The sequence below is a fragment of the Myotis nattereri genome (genome assembly GCF_964212035.1).
Source record: "Myotis nattereri genome assembly, chromosome: 4".
In the NCBI taxonomy this organism is placed as follows: domain Eukaryota; kingdom Metazoa; phylum Chordata; class Mammalia; order Chiroptera; family Vespertilionidae; genus Myotis; species Myotis nattereri.
Genome location: NC_138079.1, coordinates 5,296,773 through 5,320,048, shown reverse-complemented (window position 1 = coordinate 5,320,048; position 23,276 = coordinate 5,296,773). Strand labels below are relative to the sequence as shown.

At 41.0% G+C, this 23,276-nt stretch overlaps 1 protein-coding gene across 1 annotated transcript in view; it reads right to left on the bottom strand.

The window, feature by feature from the left end:
• Nucleotides 1-23,276, bottom strand: part of SPEF2 (sperm flagellar 2) — a 125,517-nt gene that overhangs the window by 38,468 nt on the left and 63,773 nt on the right. Inside the window, exons 18-25 of the mRNA XM_081089403.1 lie at nucleotides 22,907-23,080; nucleotides 18,935-19,009; nucleotides 15,799-15,947; nucleotides 14,009-14,136; nucleotides 13,787-13,925; nucleotides 13,261-13,398; nucleotides 8,538-8,689; nucleotides 6,197-6,377 (exon numbers count right to left, since the gene is read on the bottom strand). Of these exons, the coding sequence (XP_080945529.1) occupies nucleotides 6,197-6,377; nucleotides 8,538-8,689; nucleotides 13,261-13,398; nucleotides 13,787-13,925; nucleotides 14,009-14,136; nucleotides 15,799-15,947; nucleotides 18,935-19,009; nucleotides 22,907-23,080 (1,136 nt within the window). The remainder of the gene's footprint in view (nucleotides 1-6,196; nucleotides 6,378-8,537; nucleotides 8,690-13,260; nucleotides 13,399-13,786; nucleotides 13,926-14,008; nucleotides 14,137-15,798; nucleotides 15,948-18,934; nucleotides 19,010-22,906; nucleotides 23,081-23,276) is intronic.

Genomic DNA, 23,276 nt, shown 5'->3' with positions numbered 1-23,276 from the left:
CCTCGACTCAGGAAACTCTCAGTTTCTCTTCATCTCAGCAAACCTCTCCTTTCATTCTCACACGTATCTGGCTTTGAGAGATTTGTTGTGTGGCCACCCCACACTGGCTGATGAATGGGGAGGGCCGGGCGCTGCCAGGACCCGCCTCGCCTGTCCTCTCAGGCTGGCGCTGTGCTTCAGGCAGCGGGAAAAGCTTGTCTCAAGGCTTGGACAGCTGGGGCTGTGCCTACAGTTAGGAAGATTGGACCTTTTTAAAGGAGTCCAAGGGGCCCTGGAGAGGTGAAGGGCATTTCTGGGTGTCACCCTGAGAAATGAGAGCTGAGGAAAGACCCCCTGGAGGCAGGAGCCACATGTGATTCAACTTTAAAATCTTAAGAAGGCAACTGGTGAGGAAATGGCGGTCCACGGGAATTCATTTGTTTACTAAAGTGCTAAGCATGTCCAAACCTGACATTGTTGCTGCGGGTGGGTGGTGGGGGTTATTGGGTGAGGGGCCAGAAGGAGAAAGAAGAAGTTGGATGGAGGTGAATAGAGAGATAAGGCACAATCTCTGTCCTCAAAGAAGCTTAGTCATGGGGGCCAGATAGACCAGTCTATTCCGGCCTTCTCCAAATCCCTGCTGCACTCCATACCCTGTGGCTTGGCATATAACTGTCCCCAGCTGTTCCATGAGCGCGAAGTGTCACTCCACCCTCCGCGGGGGCTGGGAGGCTCCTGAGAGCCGGGCCAGTCCTACTTCTTGGCATTCTCCCTATGGCACTGTGCTATGCTCAGAAAGGGTGGCCAGAAAATGCTTGTTAGTTGATGGAATTTCTTTTAAGATAATCATATTCCATAGAATACACCCATAGCTTCTTCAGTATCAGCAGAACTTTGGAGGGATACAGAAAGGTTTCAAAGAGCAAGCAGGTATGTTTTTAAATCAGATGTTCTTTTGAAAAAAATGGACTTCATGATATATACTGTACTTCCAAATTCTTGGTAAAAGCTGAACGCAGGCTTGTTAACATTCCACCCTAAATTGCAAGCAATTCATTTTTTGAATCTGTTCTTGCAAAGCACCAAGTTAGCAATTTCCTTTAAAATTGGATTTTTCTCCCTTGTCAACAACCTTGTGTTGGTGGTGATGATGATGATGGTAATTATCATCATCTTAATTTTTCTACTCACATCTTTCAAAGACCTTTGGGTCTTTCTCAAACAACAACAACAACAACAACAACACACACACACACACACACACACACACACAACAACAACAACAACAAACCACATAATTCACAATCTATTCAGCAGTCTAGCTTGTAAGGCTGAAGAAACTCTGGAAATAATGCCTTGGCATCCTGGGCATTAAATAGGACTTGTTTCTTTGAAATCATTGCATACCTGCTAATTAGAAGGAAGTTTTCCTAAAAATTAGCACAGCATGCTAAACGAACAGCTCCTGGTAAGACTGCTGCATGGAAGAAAGCCTGTGTTACAGTGTTCTCTTTTCAGGGCACTAATCTCAGCTGGTATTGTTTTCCCTGCAACAGTTAACTGACTCACCTGGAACTGTCTCATCTCCGAGCCACACTGGCCAGGGCTACTCCCTTTGGATTTTTAGAAATAGTTTTCCCATCACACCCCTCCCTCCATGACGTTTTTATACTGTAGGAGAGATTGTATCTGTCTATGTATTTTATGCATATCTTTGTTTTATGCAGAAAATGGGTAAGAACTTTCCATGCTCCCCAAGTAGTTTTGGGAAGCACATGCCCTGTATGGACTGGGCTCCTGGACACTTGAATCCCGAGCTTCATTCTACTCGAAGACCAGACGTCGCCCAGGAAGGTGCAGTGCTTGTGAGGCGGGCCTGTCCTGCAGGCTCACCTCACTGCTGCTTCTTAGCTTCCTCGACTCAGGAAACTCAGTTTCTCTTCATCTCAGCAAACCTCTCCTTTCCTTGAGGAACTCACAATCTCCTTAAGGTCATGTGACATCAAAGTCATACATGCCTCTTAGAAACATAAAAGCAGGATTCGAAATAATTATGAATAATATTAATCCGCAAACAATCCTGTCTCCTGTGCTTTCTGTGTGTTTTTTCAAGCTCCACAAGGAAAGTAGTCCGATTTTGAATATCTTAACAAAATGATCTGTTACACTTAAAATTTCCAAAACACTTTCATATACATGATTTCATGAAATCTTTTCAACCATCCGAGAAAGAGAAGGTAGGTAGAATGTCTTCCATGTTATACATTGAAGGAATAGAAGACTCAGACTTTCCTAAAATCACATGTCTTCATTGGCTTCATCAAGACGGGTAGCCAGTGCTCTTTGTGCTGTAGCATATTCTCTTTCTAAGAGTGTTTTACAAATGTAAAATGTCTACGTGTCATATTTTAAAATGTCATTTCCCCCAGGTAACTTTAATGGGACTCACAAGACTTGCAAATTATGTTTATGCAGCTCCATTAGCAATAAAAATAATAATTCATAATTTTTTTTCCTAGAACTCCTAGCTCTAGCTCTGGTTTCCTACTTTCTGGTGCTTGATAGCTTTTGTGGTTTTTGTGGTGATCACCACTGTTATTGCCAGCATCACTAATATTCACATCAGTGTTATCGGTATGGAAACAGCAGCAGTTAGGGCTTAGGGCCATGTTAGATGTGGGCATTATCTAGGTGTAGGCTATATAACCGTTTTAGAATCTAGTTAGTATTCAAGAAAATAAAAAAATTAAAATTAAAACAATGATCTAGATCAGTGATGGCGAACCTTTTGAGCTCCGCGTGTCAGCATTTTAAAAAACCCTAACTTAACTCTGGTGCCGGGTCACATATAGAAATTTTTTGATATTTGCAACCATAGTAAAACAAAGACTTATATTTTTGATATTTATTTTATATATTTAAATGCCACTTAACAAAGAAAAATCAACCAAAAAAAATGAGTTCGCGTGTCACCTCTGACACGCGTGTCATAGGTTCGCCATCACTGATCTAGATAATAAGAGCCAAATGAATGGGAGAGGCAATAACTGTTAAAAGAATTGGAAGAGCACAGGTCATAGAAGACTAGGACTTCCGAAAACAGGCAACCAACTGGTCAGGAATCAAGGTATAAACTAGTGCTGAAGACTTAAAGAAAGTGTAGAATTCATGTGAAAAAAGGAAGGAAAAACAAAGTCTAGGAAAGAGAAATGGCATTAGCCAAGGCATTGAAATGGTTAATGCCCATTGAAAATATAGGGTGCGCTATCTAGTCAGTTTACTAGAGGGTTTGAATGGGAGAATAATCCCCTCAAAAATAATGAGGAAAAAAATAAAGTTAAGGGGAAAAAACACAAAGTAAAATGAATTAATGAAGTTGGAAGTTAGTTCTTTGAAAAGACTGATATAATTGATAAAGTTCTGGGTAAGCTGATCAAGGAAGGGGGAAGGCACAAAGATATTATCAAATAGATAATATACTGTGTTATAGTAACACAAACATAAAAATATATTTTAAAGAACTTCATGCTAATACTTTTGAAAATGTAGAAATGGAAAAATTTCTAGCAAAACAAAACTTACCAAAACCAACCCATGTTTTTTCCCAAGAAGACGCAAAAATAGAATTACCCTATATCTAAATGGATCCCTGTGTGGAGGGAGCAACAGAAACTCTTCATACAAACTTTCTACAAACTTCCTATAAGCCTAGGTGTCTAATTGGCAAATGCTACCAAACATTTCAAGGAGAAAAAATTCTAACTTCCACAAAAATTTTAAAAAAAGCTATATCCCAGCTCAACTTATGAGGCTAGTATTACCTGGATGCTGAAATTACTTGTTCAAAAATTTAAAAATCCAAAACAGGTTATTAGGAAGACAAATTTAGCAATGTGCAAGAAGGGCGAGGCTTCATTACAATGCTGGACTTATTCCAGGGATGCGATGTCAGTTTAACATTATAAAATTGATCAACATATTTCACATTAGCATAAAATGGAGAAAAAAGTCACGTGATAATCTCGATAGATGCAGCAAAAGCATTAACTAGCACAACTCATTTAAAAACCTTCATAGTAAGCTAGAAATGAAAAAGTTTCATAGCCTGATAAGTGCTATGAAAAAATAGCTACAACCAACATTTTCCTAACTCTTGACAAGCTGATGTGAAAACTTGTATGGAAAGGCAGAAAGCCTAGCAAAGCCAAAATGCTCTTGACCAATGATGGCAAGGTGGGAAGATGATTTGCTCATCCAGATAACAAATCAGTGTACAATATCGTGTGGTTTGGGTACAAGGATAGGCAGATAGAGCAATGCAGTTGACATAATTTGTGATATGTGGTGGCAAGGATGACACTGCAGGAAAATGGGGAAAGGCGCTCACGTTGCCTCTGAAAGCGGAAGCACTGTGTATACCACTGACATGGAAGACAGCACATATGCCCAGACACATGCCTCACAATGATGGGTGCACGTGCACATTAGGGGACAAGGTCAAGAATGTTCACAGCAGCAGTAGCCACAATGACATCCAAAAGGGAGCCCACATGTGTGCCTGGTTAAACTGTGATCTACTTGTATAATGCAGTGCTATACAGTGACGGCGCTGAACAGAACGCAGCTATGCTCAACCGGATGGGCTGAATATCACAAATACTTCTGAGCAAAAGAAGACACAAAGAGGCAGAAGGTAGGAGTCCATTTATTTAAAGCTCAAAAGCAAGCAAAGCTAAACTATGCTGCTTAGAGGTATAGACTTGGGGAATAAAAGAAAATCAAGGAAATGATTGCAAAGCAGGCAGGACGGAGGCTCCTGTTTGCAGGGATGAAGGGGTGAGGGCTGGGAAGGGGCACATGAAGGACTTGGCGGGTGTAGATCTTCTCCTTTCTCCCCATTGGGGGTCCCAGGAGCATGTAATCTGGACATGCAATTATAGTTCATGTACCTTTCTCATGTGTGTCAAAACGCACACTGAGTGGTTTTAAAAGGAAGCAAGACAATGGCAAGAGTTTACAACCCCTTTTGAAGGCAGGAAACAAGTAGGAGAACAAAAGAGAGGGGCAGGGGACAGAAGGGTGACACGGAGGCTGCTGTGGGACAAGGGCCAGAGAAAAGAACCCAGAAGGCAGACTGGCCAGGAGGGACTCAGAAAATGCCCAACCGGAAGCACTGATCGCTCGCCAAGAGAGACTGTCATGCAAGATCCTCTTCTACCACTTCCACAAAATCTTTTGGAAAGTTGGCCCTGCTTTCTGTTGGAATGGGCTAGTTCAGGGAAAACCGGAGAAGGCTTGGCACAGAACAAAGATGGAAACTGCATCGGTGGGCCCAGGGCTGGAGGATGAGGGAACAACGTAGACTGAGTTAAACTCCATGTGTGCCTTCTGTGGGGGTCGCAGCCTCGAACTAGATTACAGTGACCTGTATGCTCTTCCTTTCTCCTTTGATTAGGTGCAGGCTCAGTGCAGGCAGGACTATCATTACTTCACCTCCCAGGGAAGGAGAAGAGGACATGAACTCTGATGTCATACAGACCCAGAATCAAATCTCATGTTGACACTTACCTGATGAGTGACCTTGGGCAAGTTTCTTAATCTCACTAGACCTTGGTTTATCAATGTAAAGAGGATAGTGATACTCACCCCATAGGTTGCTTGTATAAAATGCCTAGCAGAGGTTATAAACTAGGGGCCTAACGGGCAGATGTGTAGTTCTCTTGTCTCTGTAAATCTTTAAAAATTTGACTTAATTTATAACATGTTAACATCTGTAGGTGTCATATAAAAATATGAATTTCTAACTTTTCTTGTAAAATTGAAAATCTGGTCATACCAGGCTTCACCCTTCAATGGAAAGTTGGTTCGGACCGAGTAGCCCATGCCTCTTGAGACAAAGGTGTGATTTCCACTTGGCCATAGTCCCACCCTTCCCTATTGCCTCACACTTGACCCACTTCATTGACACTTCTGATTGGCCCTGTACTTGGAACCCTGCCTGGCTCAGCATAAAAAATAACCTAAATGTTGGTTCATTCCTTTTTTGAGCACATATATTTGCTGTTTTAATTGTTTCATTTTATATTTCTTTCAGAAGAAAAAGTGGAGATATTGTATACAATGCTTGCAAACATGGTGTAAATTTTTTATTCATAACGACCAATATTGGCATTTAATGAGTGGGTATTACTGACATATGTAAACAAGCACAGCTTACCATGTGGGATATTGCTAAGGAAGCCTGCTGCCAGGTGTCCATTATCAACTTCTCATCTGTCTCGAAGTTGAACTCTACTTTCTCTAGCGAGTAATCAGTCTTGCCCTTCAGTATGGCTTTTGCTTTTGGTTTGGATACAGGTACGTCCGTAGAAATGGATACTCGAGAAACTAGAGGAATTCTTTGGAAAACAAACAAAAAATATAAAGACTTTAACAGAGTTTTATTTTCCATTCCCATGTTACTCTGTGAATTTTGTTGTCTTGCTTTACATCTCCACTTTCAAAGTTTTCCTGGTAGAGCTCTTTAAATACAGAAAAGACGACAGAAGACTGCGTTCACATCTTTGTGGTCTAGGGCGTCTTGAAAAGGAAAACAAGAGGAAACGGGAAGCAGACAATGACAAGACATCATTTTCAGGGTGTGTTCTTAGTAACTGCGAGGAGGGGGGTTAGACGATGGCAAGGAAATGCAACTTTGAAATTTATGCAGGGCATCCACTTCCAGCCAGGAGCAAGTCACCCACAGGAAACAGCGAACCATGCGGATCGGGCCTCGCGTCTTTCAGCTGACTCGCATCTGGCTTTCTGAGGCGGACGGTTAGAAAGCCGGGTGTGGCAGGGGTGGGGGGTCTGCGAGGGGTTCCAGGGGGCAGCCACGTTCCAGCGGTGAGTGGGGAGGAGTTCCAGCAGCCTCCCCACTCTTTTTTTTTTCTTTTTTTAAGTTGAGCAGCTTTTTTTTTTTTTTAAATTGATTTTTTTACAGAGAGGAAGGGAGAGGGATAGAGAGTTAGAAACATCCATGAGAGAGAAACATCGATCAGCTGCCTCCTGCACATCTCCTACTGGGGATGTGCCCGCAACCAAGGCACATGTCCTTGACCGGAATCGAACCTGGGACCCTTCAGTCCGCAGGCCGACGCTCTGTCCACTGAGCCGAACCGGTTAGGGCAGCCTCCCCACTCTTGCACCAGCGTGGCCAAGGCTGTCTCCTGTTCTGCAAAGTGATGTGGGAACACGGAGCTACATCTCCCTCTCCCTTCTGGCAACTGTATGGCTTCCATGTAGCACGTTCAGAGCCGCAGGGGAACAGTCCATCACCTCAGGGTCCCAGGATCTCAAAGACCAGCAGCGGCAGGAGAGAGCCTCGGGCAGGATGCTCGCTGGGCCTGGGGTCCTCTGGGTGAGAGTGAGCAGAGCTTTCGGCCTGGGCAAGGGGTGGGGAGAGAGGCGCTCCGAGGGTGCCTCTGCTGAGGCTGTGGAGGGGAGTCAGGAGCGAAAGGAGAACACGCATTGGGTTTGGCAGTCCAGCTGCTGGGGGCCAGAGCAGTGATGCAGACGGCGGATTGTGAGCCCCAGCAAACAATTAGCTGGCCTTGTTGTTTCTGCGTTGCTAATCCCCGCCTGAGGACATCTTCCCATTGATTTTTAGAGAGAGTGGAAGAGAGACGGAAAGACAGAGAGAAATATTGATGTGAGAGAAACACATCGATTAGTTGCCTCATGCACACACCCTGACCAGGGCCCTGGCTGGGGAGAAGCCTGCAATGAAGGTATGTGCCTTTGACCGGAATCGAACCCGGGACCCTTAGGTCTGCAAGCCGTTGCCCTATCCACTGAGCCAAACCGGCTAGGGCTTAAAGACATTTTGCTGTCTGTTCATAGCTTCTCAGGGTTTGGGATCTTGCCCCTCCCAGTCCCCACCTATTGGGTCTATAAAATATTTTTTATAAAACTTTTGTATTTCACACAAGTGTTTGGCTGAAAATATAGTTTTTGTCCCACCCTTACCACCAACTTGGTTTTCTTACTGGCAGGAATCTGATGTTAGACCATTAATGTCTTTTATTAACATCATAATCACAGATGACTGGGTCTTTACTATTTCTCAGTTTTCTTACCTGTAACAGAAGACTCATAACCCCTTCCATTTTCATGTACATAATATGATACATACACACACACACACACAGAGCAGCCCGAGATTTCGATGAAGCAGCAGAGGCTCACAATCCCTTACTAGAAACCCTTTGTTCTCAGAATTCAGAGTTCATACACACTATATCATTTCTATTATTCACAGCAGAGTCTGTGGAAACATTCCCTAACAAAACACACGCTCCCTTTGCAGCAAAAATGAGTAAATATTCACCATTAGTTGGATAAATAATGCATATCAATAGTCCTAAGTTGAAGTTAGAAAAAAATGTTCAGTTTTTAGAGCTTTTTTGGATTTTGGATTTGCAGATACAGGAGAGTCGTTTTTATAAGTGGTATTTGATTTAAAGTCTTAAAGCGTTATGTTCAGACAAATTACAGTGTGACATAATAATCTGTCTTACCTAAATTGGCTTTCCAAAATCTCTCTATTATCCAGTTGGACCAATGGGAGGCGAGTAAATTTCTTATTGTCTTCTACTGGGATTTTGCCTTCCATTCCCTTGTAATAATCTTGAAGGAGTCTCCTTGTATCTTGAAAACGGTTCAGTTCTGCCTTTAATAGCAAATATAATGTCAATACCGCCCCCACACAAAAAAACCCCAAGCTGATCTGTGCGTACTTTCTATATAAGCTCTGTGAGCAAGGGTGGGGGAAAAAGGAGACATATGTAATACTCTTTGTAATACTTTAAGCAATAAAATAATTAAAAAATAAAAATAAAAAATAAACAACAACAAAAATAAAGCATTTAGGTTGAAATCAATTTTCTGGAAATTAAGAAAGAGAACTGGCTACATGTATATGTGTAAAATTTCATAAAAGTTGAAGAAAACTGGTGGCTTTGCATTTTCTGTGCTTACTGAGTACTAGAGGCCCGATGCATGAAATCTGTGCAAGAGTAGGCCTTCCTTCCCCTGGCTGCCGGCACCAGCTTCCTTCTGGCACCCGGGACCCGGGTTCCCTCCAGCTGCTGGCTGGCACCCGGGACCTGGGCTTCTCTCACAGCCCCAGCTTCATTCAGAAGGTCATCCGGAAGGATGTTCAGTCTAATTAGCATATTATGCTTTTATTATTATAGATAGTCCACTAAAAAAAAAAAGAATATTTCTATGCCTCTTCATATTGTGACAAAAGACTGCATGATGTCTGATGTAGTGTAGTGTATATTATTCATTATTTTGATATTAAGAATTCTTTCTGTGCCCTGTATTCAAGCAATCAATGCATTAATAAACATTTTGAGTGTCTTCTGTCATAGGTCACATGTTTGTTGATTTGAGAGATACTAAAACTATTATAAATATAAATGTAAAATACAAACAACTGAAATACAAAGTAAGACTAGGCTTGGTCCTCTAGTTGTGGAAAGAGGATAATCAGGAAAGTAAGTGATGGTGGCAGTTCTCTTGTCACAGGTCCATCCTTGCTCAATCTGTAGGGTAAGATCACTCCTCCATGCTCCCGGCCACACCCTCTGCTGGCTTCGCCAGTAGGTGCCTTGAGGGGAATGGAGAAGCACAGAGGAGCTGGTGACGAGGTGAGCATCAGTTATTCACCAGCGGCTCCCTGCCAGCCAGGTCATTTCCCGTTGCAGCAAGACACACGTGAGTTTTCCCACCTTTGCTGCCATTAGGTGCCAGTCTTGTGGGCGCATCTGTGCTTCTCTTTGGTTGTGTAAACACGGCCTCCCGGACTTTGCTTTCGTTAGTGGGGCTACTTAAACAGGTACCTGAGGGTTTAACTACTGAAGCTCTCATGCAGATGTACTCCGTATAGCCAGTGCATTACAGAAGGCCTCTATCCTAAAAGGAATGGAGCTGGCCTAGTGTTCAAAGCCCTTAGCTGCAACTGACCCGAGGGTGTTCCTGAAGGGATCCCCATAGTTAGCAAGCAATTAATGTTGTCAGTTATTTCATAAGACAACAGCTTTCAAGAGACTGTCTTGTACAATCGTATTCAGTTTGGGACAAATGCATGTCTGCTCTGCATTGTCGTCTATAACAAAAGACAAGAACATTTCAATAAGTTTGTTTTCATCCCCCAAAGCTAAGCCGAATTGCTTCTGAAAAGCTGTCCTCTGCAGTAGCAAACTTTTCTAGCTAAAACAATGAAAGAAGAAGAAATTCATTTGGTTCATTCGAATCTATGTTATACAATAGAATTACCATTCATATGTTGTTTTAAATTATGGACACACTTGAATTACTCTTGGATTTTCAACATAAATATATATTTAAGTAACTTCAAACTAGCATTTTGAAATGATTAGGAAAACGAAACATTTTCCTTGCCAAGAAACCCAATTGAGTTTTAAAATATCCACATATGGACTAAATTTCACAGTTTGGCAGTAAGTGTTTGTACCTGTCGTGCTTAGATTTGCCGAAACAGTGGTGAGAAAATGAGTCTTGTAAACTATACTCATGTGAACCCCCACAAAACCCCCGGCAGTGAGCAGCATGCAAAAGTCAACCCGTGTACAAAATGGGTATTGGCAAATAATGTTGGGGAAGTGAAGAAATGTGTTGTGAGGTTATAAAAATCATTAATCATTAAACTATAGCATTACATTATTTGGTAAATAAATTGAGAGACCAGGAAATTATTTCCTCTTTAGCTTAGAGAACTGAACTCTTTCATTATGACTAAGTTTAGTGGATCCTATTTTACACCATTGCTATTTGGCACAGTGCTGGTATCAATGCTCTAGGCTAACATTGTTTTGTTATTTTATATAAGAGGGCAGAATTTGATACAGCTATAGCTAACCATAGGTTAGATGCCATTCTATATCCAGGATTCTCATATAAGCAGAATTGAACAAGACTCCCCTCACCTTCATGATAACTAGTAAATAGTGCTTTCTTATTATTTCTCTTGTCCTAAAATCTTAGTGACAGGAATCTTAGAAATGATCTAGGATAGCATTCTCTAAAATTTATTTGGTAGAAAATGTATCCTATAGGCCAATGATGGCGAACCTTTTGAGCTCGGCGTGTCAGCATTTTGAAAAACCCTAACTTAATTCTGGTGCCGTGTCACATATAGAAATTTTTTGATATTTGCAACCATAGTAAAACAAAGACTTATATTTTTGATATTTATTTTATATATTTAAATGCCATTTAACAAAGAAAAATCAACCAAAAAAATGAGTTCGCGTGTCACCTCTGATACGCGTGTCGTAGGTTCGCCATCACTGCTACAGGCTATCCTCTTTTCCCCATAGTTGCTTTTAGCTGTAGACTCGGTTTCTCAGAAAGAGAGAGAGAGAGAGAGAGAGAGAGAGAGAGAGAGAGAGAGAGAGCCTTAAACCTAGGTATTGCTGAGAGAGTTATACCATTTCCAAGTATTGCCCAGACTATTGAGAATGATTCACAAAAATTCTCTATTCCTTTTACCTGCACTAGTGGATTTCAGCTATTTCTGCTATAAGCGTTTGGCACACCTGTTCCAACATGCAGTCTCTGCTTGCCCAAACTCATGTCCTGGAATGCTACCCAGACTGGCTTTAGCTGCTTGGTTGTATCACTTTAATCTCTTGCACAATCCATGCCTTGGAAGTCCCATCAGGATCCCGGAGTTAGTCATTGGTGAGGTTGTTCCAGGCCAACTGTGGTCCAACCTCACAGGTTTCTGCAGATTTTTCAGGCCAACGGTGGTCCAACCTGCCATGCACCCGGGGTTTGTTCTGGCATTCACAGACATTTGTTAAAAAAGCATCCATTGAACACCTACTGTATCTTAGCTCCGGTGATTACCAGCTAAATATTCTCATTTTTGCAGTAGGTCCTCATGGAAGTGAATCAGCAGAAGCCTAGAAATGGCCCCCTTTCCATTCTCTGCCCTGACTGCTATTCGCTTAGGAAAAAGCACTCATGTAGACACAGCTTGACCACAACAGTCTTCTTATTCCCCTTAGGGAGATTAAATTTCAGACAGGCTTCTTCCTAACCCTAGGCTCGTAACCTCTCTTGTTCTTAGTGTATTTACTTTATTTACTTATTAAATATATTTTAATTGATTTCTGAGAGGAAGGGAGAGGGAGAGAGAGAGAGAAACATCAATGATGAGAGAGACTCATCAATCGACTGCTTCCTGCATGTCCCCCACTGGGGATCGAGCCCACAACCCTGGCATGTGCCCTGATCAGGAATCGAACTGTGACCTCTGGGTTCATAGGTTGATACTCAACCACTGAGCCATGCTGGCCAGGCAGTATATTTACTTTAGAAAACTTGTCAGTGTAAATCCTTTCTCTGTCCCTTTGAGCTATCTTTTGATAACCTTGTCGGTTTTCGAACCCAGGCTGTCTTTTTCTAGGAACTGGGAACCATCTCTTTGAAATGTAAGCATCAAGAAAGAGAGCCCTCTAGGTCTCGGTTCCTTTGAGAGGATGACTTGGTCCAAGTGGCACAACTTCCTCCTGTCTTGAGCATGGGACATAGTGTACTCCCCCTGTAGGCAAGGCTGATTAGAAAACCCAGGCGGCCTGCTAACTTGCTCCCCTCACCCCACCCCAGGTCTTAGAAACTGCCCTTATCCTTGGCAGAGCTGGGTAGCCACACGTGGTCTGTGCTCCCTTACTGTTGATAGTAGTCTGGGGGAATAAAAAAATCAATGTCTGTCTTCTTGTTCAGTGCAGCTTGCTACTTAACAGGCTGCAAATATGTTAATCAGGTTGTTTTCATGAATGGTCTGCTTTTCCTACCCAAGCATAACCTTTTCTTCTGGCATCAAATGCTCGCTGAGGCTGATCTGGCCCATCCTTCTGATCTGCTCTCCTGGGCTTCGGCTGGCCACTTTGGGTGTCCGCTGTGAGAGGCTAACGAGGGAACAGCCATCAGAGACACCATCTCTGCTGGCCCCTCCACAGCTCTAGGTGGCCTGGAAGCAGAGCTGGTTGGTGGGTAGTTGCTTGAGATGCTCCCAATTCTGGTGCTTGTTTGGCTGGAGCCAAAATGATTTCTTTCTGCTGACTTCCTGGGCTTGGAGCTCCGGGCGGGCGGATGCATTGAGTGAAATGAGCCCTGAACAGACCTCCGCATTCCCAAAGGACTTGTTTACATGAGGAACATGGCTGTGGCAGGCGGGGTTGAGGTCATCCCGACCGGCGCTCTTACCTGCATCAGCGAGAAGAAATTGTTAATCAGGATTGCAGTCGAGTCCTGCAACCAGCTATTGCTAATGATGTCCAGCCGCTCCTGCTCGGCCTCCTCCTTGCGGGCATCACAGATGTCCCACAGGCGGTCTCGTAAATCCTGGGCAGAAAGAAACGTCGCTGTTTATTACCTCAGTGTAATAAAACTCAAATCCCTTTCCTGTCTTAAAAATGTCCCTAAAGAGAATGTTGACTTAATACACGTCATTCAACAAATATTTATGTTGCTTCTATTCTGTCTGAAAGACACCAAGTCATAGGCCCATGTTTTTGCCTTGGATTTTCCCCTTGACTGAGGCACTAATCCCCCAAATATCCGCATGGCTCACTCAGCCACTTCTGTACTGAACTTGCTCCTTCTTGGAGGGCCTTCCCACAACCGCTCCTGAGACAGGCCATTTCCCTCTTCATCCTCACACCTCAGGGAAGCAAGAAGGGTATGGGCTAGGGGTCTGCAGTACAAGAGAGCGTGTGGCCCAGCAGCTTACATTCACTCTTTCGTGTAATTCCGCCTTTGTTTCCTCATCATCCCATAAGTCCTCAGGAAGAGAGTTGAAATCAGCCTGCCATTGAGATACAAAATCTTGCTTCTGATCTGGACGCCTTAGAAAATGCTGGAAACTTGTTCTGTCAGGCATGAAAAGAATGAGCTGGTACTTACGTGTCATGCCTGCAAACTACAACATTTGAACTTTGGCAGCTTTCCTTACCGAATCTCATACAAGAAGGCAAGCACCATGTGCTGGTCTTCTCGGAGGTTCCTCAGGACTAATTTGATGGAGTTTGCATAGGAATGTTCTATTAGTTCCCAGTAAAGTGCTAAAAATGAAGGCATGTCCTGTTAAATGGAAAAGCATACAAATCATCATTTCAAAGTGACATTCTGAATAATTGAGTCAAAAGAGCAATACTAAGCAAGAAGGTCAAGATGCAACTGCTAATATTTGAAAAGTCTCTGTGAAACTTCTTGCTCCTTTTTCCTTCCCCTCACCCAGCTAATTCTTGGGACTACCTGTCTCATAAAGCCAGGAACAATGGTTGTCTTACTTGAGACTGTACAGTTTTCTCTATAATTTCCACATCCCTGGGGGACAGTAGGTGCCCAAAGAAACACTGATTGATTGCATGAATGAATGAATGAGTGAATTGCATTGTCACAGATGTCACATTTTACCTAAGTTGGAAAATTGCCTTGTATAGAGAACACCTAGGGTTCATGTCAGAGTGATGATGAGTTACTTCTCTGAATTCATCAAAGAGATTTTATCTTGTTCTGTGCACCTTGAAAACTGGAAGTTTCTTTTATGTTATCTTGAATAATGCAAATAAATAATTAAGAACCAAGAAATAATCACAATGAAATAACACTGATGATCTTCAGTATAAATTTACTGTACTACTTATTCTCTTATTGGCTGTGCATTTAATTACTCAGGGAATCACACATGGGGTCATTTGACTTAATTTTCTCTTCAATTCAGAAATGCCAAATACTAGAAATAGATTATTCGGTCTCTACATGGACCTCGCTGATGCATTAAGCACGACATTCTACGGCAGCCCCCTACAGTGTCACACAACTCATGTTACTAGAAAATTCTTGTGTTGAGCAGAAATTTGCCTTCCCGCAGTTTATTTTAAAAAGTAGCATAGTTTGGCTTAGTGGTATCAGTTATACACATCCATAATTATATAACTTCATGTTCTCCTCTTCACATGTTTTCTGTGGTAATTTCCCCCTCCATACGAATTAATTAATTAAGGAGTTTATGTTGTAATTGGGGAGGTAAGCCATTTCCCTAGGAAACCTCAATAAAAACAGCAACACCCCAATCACTGCAATTCATGACTGAGTCTCAAAGGCCTGGCACCGATGGTCAGGTACAGGAAAGGCCAATCTGTGATTTTCCAAAGGTGGTTTCTCTATTAGGGCCATCAGATGTATCCAGGTGGCAACTGGGCTTTGCAGTTGTCAGAGAACAAAGAACTGAATGGCGCTTCCAGGGCTCACCTCGGGCATCTCCTCCCCTGAATTCGTGCACCCATTTACTAGTAAAGTCCTCAGGCCAGACAACTACCTGTTCTTTTATTAGCTTAGTTAGCTTCCAAACATTTCTTCTATTTCTGAACATCAGAGATTAAACTTCATTTGGAAGCATTATGATTAGTATGGGAACATGGGAAAGGAGCTATAATTTGCTGGGTATGTGCTCTGTGGAAGTCATTTTTCCAGGAAACTGCATCTCTGCTTGTCCCTGGGGAGAAAATGGGTCCTCACAGGACCCACTGGCTCCCCTGATTTCTGCACTAAGCAGCGGTCCAAAGCATGACTCAGTAACGAGGGAGTGGAGAAAGGACGAGATGTGGCTCAATGAATAGTCTTTAAAAATCATCTCAGTTTTTTGATGAATATATTCATCAACATGTATGGAATGGCGTGACTCTTACTGTAGACAATAAAAAGAATATGTTCTACTAGCTTGAATCTAAACTGCCATACCTCAGGAATTGGTTCATTCACGTAGACCCAGTCTTCCGATCCTGGCTTTGGTGGTGGTGGCACGATTGGGGTAGGTGACAGAACTGTGGATTCAGGAGGTGATTTCCTTCCTGATGCTTTTCCTCCTGACAGTTTTCCTTTAGTAGAACCTTAAACATGCATATAAATCATTCCACTACAAGTAGGTGAATGGGACCAGATTCTGGAGGGCGAATAAATATATGAATGCCATGGACTTCAGGCAATTCATTAACTACATTTTAAGCAACTCTGGATAGCATAAACTAATCAAAAATAATAAACCTCATTTTCTACAGCCCAGACATTAGCTAATAATACCAATACTAGTTTTTTTTTTGTTTTTTTTTAAGCAATACAACCTCTCTTGTTCGTTTGGCTATGACAAGCAACTTGATATTTTATTTTTATCTCTGTCCTTTCTTCCACAAGGAACATATAGTTCTTACAAAGTTTAGAGTCTAGAGAAAAGTGTATTTCATTTACTATTGCAAAAACTGGCACGTGAAACTCCTCACCCTGAATGAGAAAGAGGGCAGCTATACAGAAGTGGTTCTTGGTGTTCCTTGAAGCCCAGGGAAGGAGGGGAGGGGGGCGAGGGAGAAGAGGAGGTTATTGTAGGGGTTATCCAGAGCTGGTGAGGGATGCGGGGGAAGAGAAGAAGGCGTATGGTACCTCCTGAATAGTCCCACATTCCCTGCATGAGACATTGGGTTTCTGCGTGGAAAACTATATTCATTGCTGGAGTCAGGGAGTATGGATAAAGGTAATCGCCATGCCATAGCCTGGCTGAATTAAGGCATTAAAGAGACAGAAGAAGCGGAGAGGGGAGGACGGATGAGGGGAGAGAAGGGTAAGAGAGAGGAAGGAGAAAGAGGAGGAGAAAGAAGAGGAAGAAGAGACCTAATTTTCAGTTCAGCATCCAGATGGGAATGAGACCTGGTAAGTGCACCCTAATGATCTAAAAGGCTGTGACTGGCCAAGGCACCTTGATTCTGGAAGGACATGACTTCCTTAAAGGATCCAGGTTGTCAGAGTGTAGAAAGTCATTCTGTTTAAATTCTACTTATCAGTAATCCAGATTCTAGATGCAGTTTATAGATGCCTGTAGAATCGGGAGCACATTCTTTCCCAAAAATATATGTATGTAATGTTTTTTGAATAAAAATGCTCTTTAGGAAGTAAATATATCTTCTACTTTAATGCTAGTTAAAAATATATGGATTACATGTAGAGGGGAAATTGGCAATTGTATTTTGTAGGTAGTTTAGGTGAGTTCTACTTATTTATTTAAAAAGAGTATCCATTATCCACAGGTCTAATGTTGTATCTAGATATTTTTTTAATTTAGAAAAATTTAAGAAAATCTTTGTTCAGTCAATAACCAAAATGTTCATCTATTTTTTTTCTGTTGATAATTTTTCATCCCTTGACTGGACTCTCTGGTGCAATAAAAGTGAGAATGCTATGGCCACTTTAAGATAAATTTCTCTAAGAAAGATTGCTAAGAAGAACCTTGTAATTATCAATGTGAGATGGAATGAGTTTTATTTTCTTCTTCATCTATTTCAAATATTATTAAATACAATAGAATTTCAGTAAAATAAGAGCAAATTTTTTTGTAAGTCCCTGGAGTTACTTAAGTTGAACTAACTACATCACTCCAGTGTATGTATTTTACTGGTTGAACTTGTATCTGCTCATTGTTTGTTTAGAGTCTGTATACTTTTATGATCGTAGAGCATGTGCACTATTATGTCTAACGTGATGGTTTAGTACCTAATATGCATAGGTATAATTAACTCCTACTTTCGATGATTTTGTAACAATCCTTCATTTGATTTTGTTGATCACACTAAGAAAGCAAGGGATGAATCACGTAAATGTGAAAATTATTCTCCTATTAGTATAAGCAGGTGAGAGGTGAGCATAAGTAATAGCCTTTAACATTTCAGCTAAAATTTTTATGTCAGTGTTAATTCACCAAGTGGCTCTAGTTACATAAGCTCGTCAGGACATATGATCGGAGAAGGGTGATATTCTCTTTGAAATTCATAGTTATGTATCTTTAAATGCTGAAAATAAAGATTGTTTTTTAGCACTTCATTTTGTGAACTTTGCACACTCTTGGGAGGCAACTACATTGGCAATTTGTAATGAAAGTTAAACAGAGGTACACATTTCATGACAACCCATTCAAACGCACCTTGGAAAATGCCAATTGTCTGTATCCATAACTACTTTCAAGCTCTAATTAACTGGCCATTGCAGCAGCTTCAACATAAATCCAACTAACATGCTTTTAGAAGCGGCGATTTCCTTTCACCAACTGTCAATTACTTTAAAATATATACCCCTTATTTCACAGAAATAGTTAAGATAAAATAGAAAAAAAAGCATAAATGAAATTAGGGTCAGGAAAAATACAACTTAAAGTAGAAGGTCAATACCAGGGGAGGAATGAGAAGGCAGATACTGAGACCTAGGTCCCTGCATAGATACTAAATCTGAGTCGCTAATCTGCTCTAAACTTTTAGACAGAAAAATAAAAAAGAGGGAATGCTATACTTTAGCTAATTATCTAACCACTTAGAGGAAGAAAGATTTTCCTGTCCCTTGATTCTAAATGAAATTCCTCACCGAAGATTTCCTATAGGGGCCATTGAATGATGTAGTGGGCATGCTATCCCTTCAGAAGACATAATACCAGATTATTATTGGTATAATGAAAGTTTCACCTCCACTGCTATGTTATGTCATGAAGGTCATTGAGGATTTTATACCAAAGTGGTTATCAGTGAAAGCGATTCCATGGGACCCAAGAAATAGGTTCAGTATGTAGCTTTCTGATGGCATAGCTTAGCCCAAGATAACACCTATAATACCTGTGATGAATGGATATTCTGGATATTAGATGTTCTTGAAATTATTCCTTACAAGCATCACTTTTCTCAGCAGGACCTTTGCTAGGAGCCAGGCTGTGGAAACAATGAGGTTATATTCTCCGGCAGGGGTGTATGGCTTACAAATGCCTGAGAAGAGTATTCAGTGTATACCAATAGTCTAGCTTTTCACTGAGACAGTTAGAAAGTGCAGAATTATATTTAATCAGATATACCTTTTCTTTTGAGTGCAGTATCACCTTTCTTCCCCTTTCCTTCTGGAGGAGAGTCTTGCTTACCACGCGGGGGTTCTAAACAAAATTCAACACATACATATCATTTATGGTTTTCTTTAATAGTCTGAGCTATATGATTTGTAAGCAATCAAATGTTACTTCTCACAGATAAATAGTTACATTTGTGAACCCCATAACATGGCTCAGGCCTTTACCATGAGTTAAAATTCATCAGAAGACAGCCTGTGGTTCAGAAATTCTTGAATGACAGCCTCATTAGAACTATTCTATTCTGTCACACAGAAGTTTAGTCCTAGTTTAACACCAACATTTTGTAAGGGATTTGGTTGTAAATTCTTCACGGCAACAGACCTGTAGAGTTTTAAAAGTTAGTCACAGATCCATTTGAAGCGTATGGCTGTGTTTGGATTTATTTCAACTGAAGAATCCTTATACACCACGACAACTGAGTCAGTAATAGAATGATGTCAAAATACCTTGAAGAAGAGTTAAATAACCACATGTTTTCATATGGCGCATCCTTGAACTTCCCTCGACCACAGACTTGGTTACCTTGTGACTTCTTCAGTTCCATTTTGCGTTGACTATAATTAGCAATGCAAAGGGTAGATTGGATATATTTATCATGGATTCCCTGAAATCTAGTCCAAAATATATTGGAAGAGAGAAAATGGGAAACTGATGATCTGTACGTCAATAAGATGTCCCAAATAATAAATCGGTTCCTTGAAAAAATTTCACTACATCCTGCATTATTCAGTCAATAAATTTCATCATTTTTTCCCTTTATCCTGGAGCTACAGTATTTTTCTTCAGTAGAAAGATGAATATATAGGGCAATTTAAATGCCTGTGATGGAAAGAGACCCCATCTGAACCTATTCTTTGTATTTAGAAGTGACAGTTATAAGAATATGTAAATGCATAGCACATACCACTTAGATTTAAACATCTCAGATCCAGCAACCAGGAGTCGATAGAAATAAGACCAGTGTAGGACATAGAGAAGGAGTACCTTGAATCTTTGTTAACTTCTATAAAAGGACTGGATACGTCCAAATAGCTGACCTCCAAACTCATAAATAAATAAGAAATTCAAACATTTGAATTCATTTCTTTTTAAAGAAATAAGCTTAATAAAATAATGATGATGATGATGATGATGATGATGATGATTAAAGTCTACATATGCTTCTAGTTCCTTTCATAACATTATTCTGGGTAATCAACTGTTTAACTTGCTCTAAACTTAAGCTCAAGGCAACAGAGAAAAGAAGGTAAAAATAGAGGTACCTAAACACAACTTAAAAAGTATTGTGGGCAAGTCTAATTTCTGCTGGAACAGCATGCACTCTGTCCACATTTTTTGTTTTTTTTTAATCTGTTTTAAAATATATTCTGAAATCTCAACAAATATTCTTAACTCACAGCATGGGTGATTTCATCACATTGAGAATTTTAGTTTTAAATGGAATTCTGACATTCGGTAGTAGATTTGATACTAAACTCTTTATTAGACCATAACTCTGAAGTTTTCAAGCTTAATCCCAAGTGCATTTGCAGCAGATATATAAAATGCAGACACAGATCACTTAGTACTCACTATTCTATGCCTATGCCTCACTCTTGACCCCATTTCCACCCTGATTTTTTTTTTTTTTTTTTAGTAATTCTTCTTCTTTGCATCTCAACTCCTAAAGGTGATTCTAATTGGGTGTTTGAGTCGGGCATGTTCAGAGGCCTCAGACTTTTAGTTCTGAAATCTTCTCTTTTGAAAAAATTATAAATTTTTATATTAAAAAAAAAAAACCTGCTGGAAATTTTCCTCCTAAAATTGCTTATTCAAGCTTCCCTGAGCTTTAAGGGCAGCGAGGCTATTGCCCCATCAATGCCCCAAAGCACCACGATCTCCTTGCAACAGAGATTACAGTTGGAAGGCAGTAACTAGGCTTCTGGAGATGAACCCTTCTGTACATGTTTAAAGATCAGGCACCAGCCATGTCCTTGGTGGAAAAAAGAGACGGCAGATACAACCACTCTTTGAAGCAACAATAGCTTTATTATATCTCCAGTGCACAGTATTCAAGAACAATTTTAAATTCACAAGGAAACTTCAGAAACTCAGACTGAACTGTGTCATGACCAGAAACATCAGAGATTGGTTTGAGGGCCTGGCTCAAGTACATGGACCCTCCCACCTGTGAGCAGGCTGAGCGTGGGGGGAGGGAGAGCTGAGCCACAGGTTGAAGGCCTGTCTCACTTGAGCTGCTGTGGAGACTGTCTTCCCAGTTCTACCAGACGTTCTAAAGATTTCCATTTTTCCTCCAATCTCTGAATTGTTTTGTGGGGTTTTTTTTGTTTTTTTTTTTTTTTTAAATTCCCAGTGAGATAGTGGGGAAGGGCGTGCATTTAACTCACAGCTTTGTGCATTTCTTTTGTTTGGGTTATTGTTAATCCTCACCTGAGGATATTTTTTCACTGACTTTTAGGGAGAGTAGAAGAGAGAGGGAAAGACAGAGAGAAATATTGATGAGAGAGAAACACATCCGTTGGTTCCCTCCTGCACGCATCTGACCAGGGCCTGGGCCAGGGAGGAGCCTGCAATCAAGGTACGTGCCCTTGAGCAGAACTGAACCTGGGATCCTTTGGTTCCCAGACTGATGCTCTCTATCCACTGAGCCAAACCAAGTAGGGCACAGATTTATGTTTTATTGTTCATATGATAAAAAAAAACAAACCCTCTTTTAGAGTTTGTATATTTTGTCTTTAGTTAAGCCCCATTTTGTTGGAATATAATGGTCTTTAATAGACCATAGCATGTTGCCAAGTCTTTGAATTTATTTAATATAAATAAATTTAATTTAAAAATATTCAGGCCCATTTCAAATTTCCATGAAGCATGAAGATGATGGGGTTGGAAATACAATCATGAGACACTATCAAGAATATACCCAGGGAGCTCAGCAGGCGTGGCTCAATGGTTGAGCACCGACCTATGAACAGGAGGTCATGGTTCTATTCCCAGTCAGGGCACATGCCCGGGTTGTGGGCTCAGTCCCCAGTATGGGGCATGCAGGAGGCAGCCGATTGATGAGTTTCTCTCATCATTGATGTTTCTATCTCTTTCTTCCTTTCCCTTTCTCTCTGAAGTCAATAAAAATATATTTTTAAAATAATTTAAAATCTTTTTAGATATACTCAGATAGACTTGGGTAACTGTACCACCTGCCACTCATAAAGCTGAAACCAGAAACTACGGCCACATTTGTTCATGTATACAGCCCAAATTTATGATGATATTCTACCAACATCATGCATTTCAACAATGAAGCACTTTACATTTGTCATTATTTTCATTGTCTAACACGTAACTTAACAGTCCTTAGTGGTTAAGAATCTAGAAAAAATGTAAGCTACGAAATATTTTCTACACAAACTCTTTATCCACATATATTATATATTACATAATATACTTCTATCCTTTTATAATCATACTGCACTGAAGATTAAGTTACATACAAATCCTAGTCTCTAATGAGTACTGTTGATTTGTTCCCTTATTCTGTGGATACCTGCGTATGCTAATTCTCATGTCATAAGATGTTCTCACGATACATCAAACTACAGTTCAGCACACAGACGTCTGTCCTCCTGATCTGCTCTAAATTCCTGATTATCCTCTGTGCCTTTTCTCTTCCCATCTGTGGACTTATTCTAATCAGTAGATCTGGGTGTGAGGACTTCATGGTCCCCGCCCCCGGCACAGTGAAGTGCCTGGGCTTTGTGACTTTGTAAGGCTCTTCCACTTCCATCTGAGCATATGGCTTGTATCCACATGATTAGAGTTGCTCAAAGTCTGACTCTAGACTAGTGGACTGGGACTACCATTGCCATTCTCTTCTAAGTGAAAATGAGACTGGCGGACAGGATGGCAGATGGTCCCGTCAATCACCTGGTGGTGCTTTTCCTTTGCCAGAAGTTTTCGGGCGCTCATGCGGGGGATGCGTTTCCTTCTCTTTTTCTGGTTCAGGAGGTGGGGGAGGCGGCGGCGGCGGCAAAGGTGGAGACTCAGCCAGGAAAGCTTCTTCCTTTTTCGCAGCTTCCTTTTCTTCTAGTTCCCTTTTAACTGCAAAAGGACGATAAGAATGAACTTTGATTAGGAATCTCAAACACCTACTATTTCACTTGACCTACTATTAACCACCTAAATGGATATCAATTGTCTGTACTGATTTAAGGCTACATTTATGTTTTTGGGCTCTCCCTTAAACTATCCAGCTCTTAAGATTTTCAGCTTCACTGCTTGGTAAGAAATGTCATTT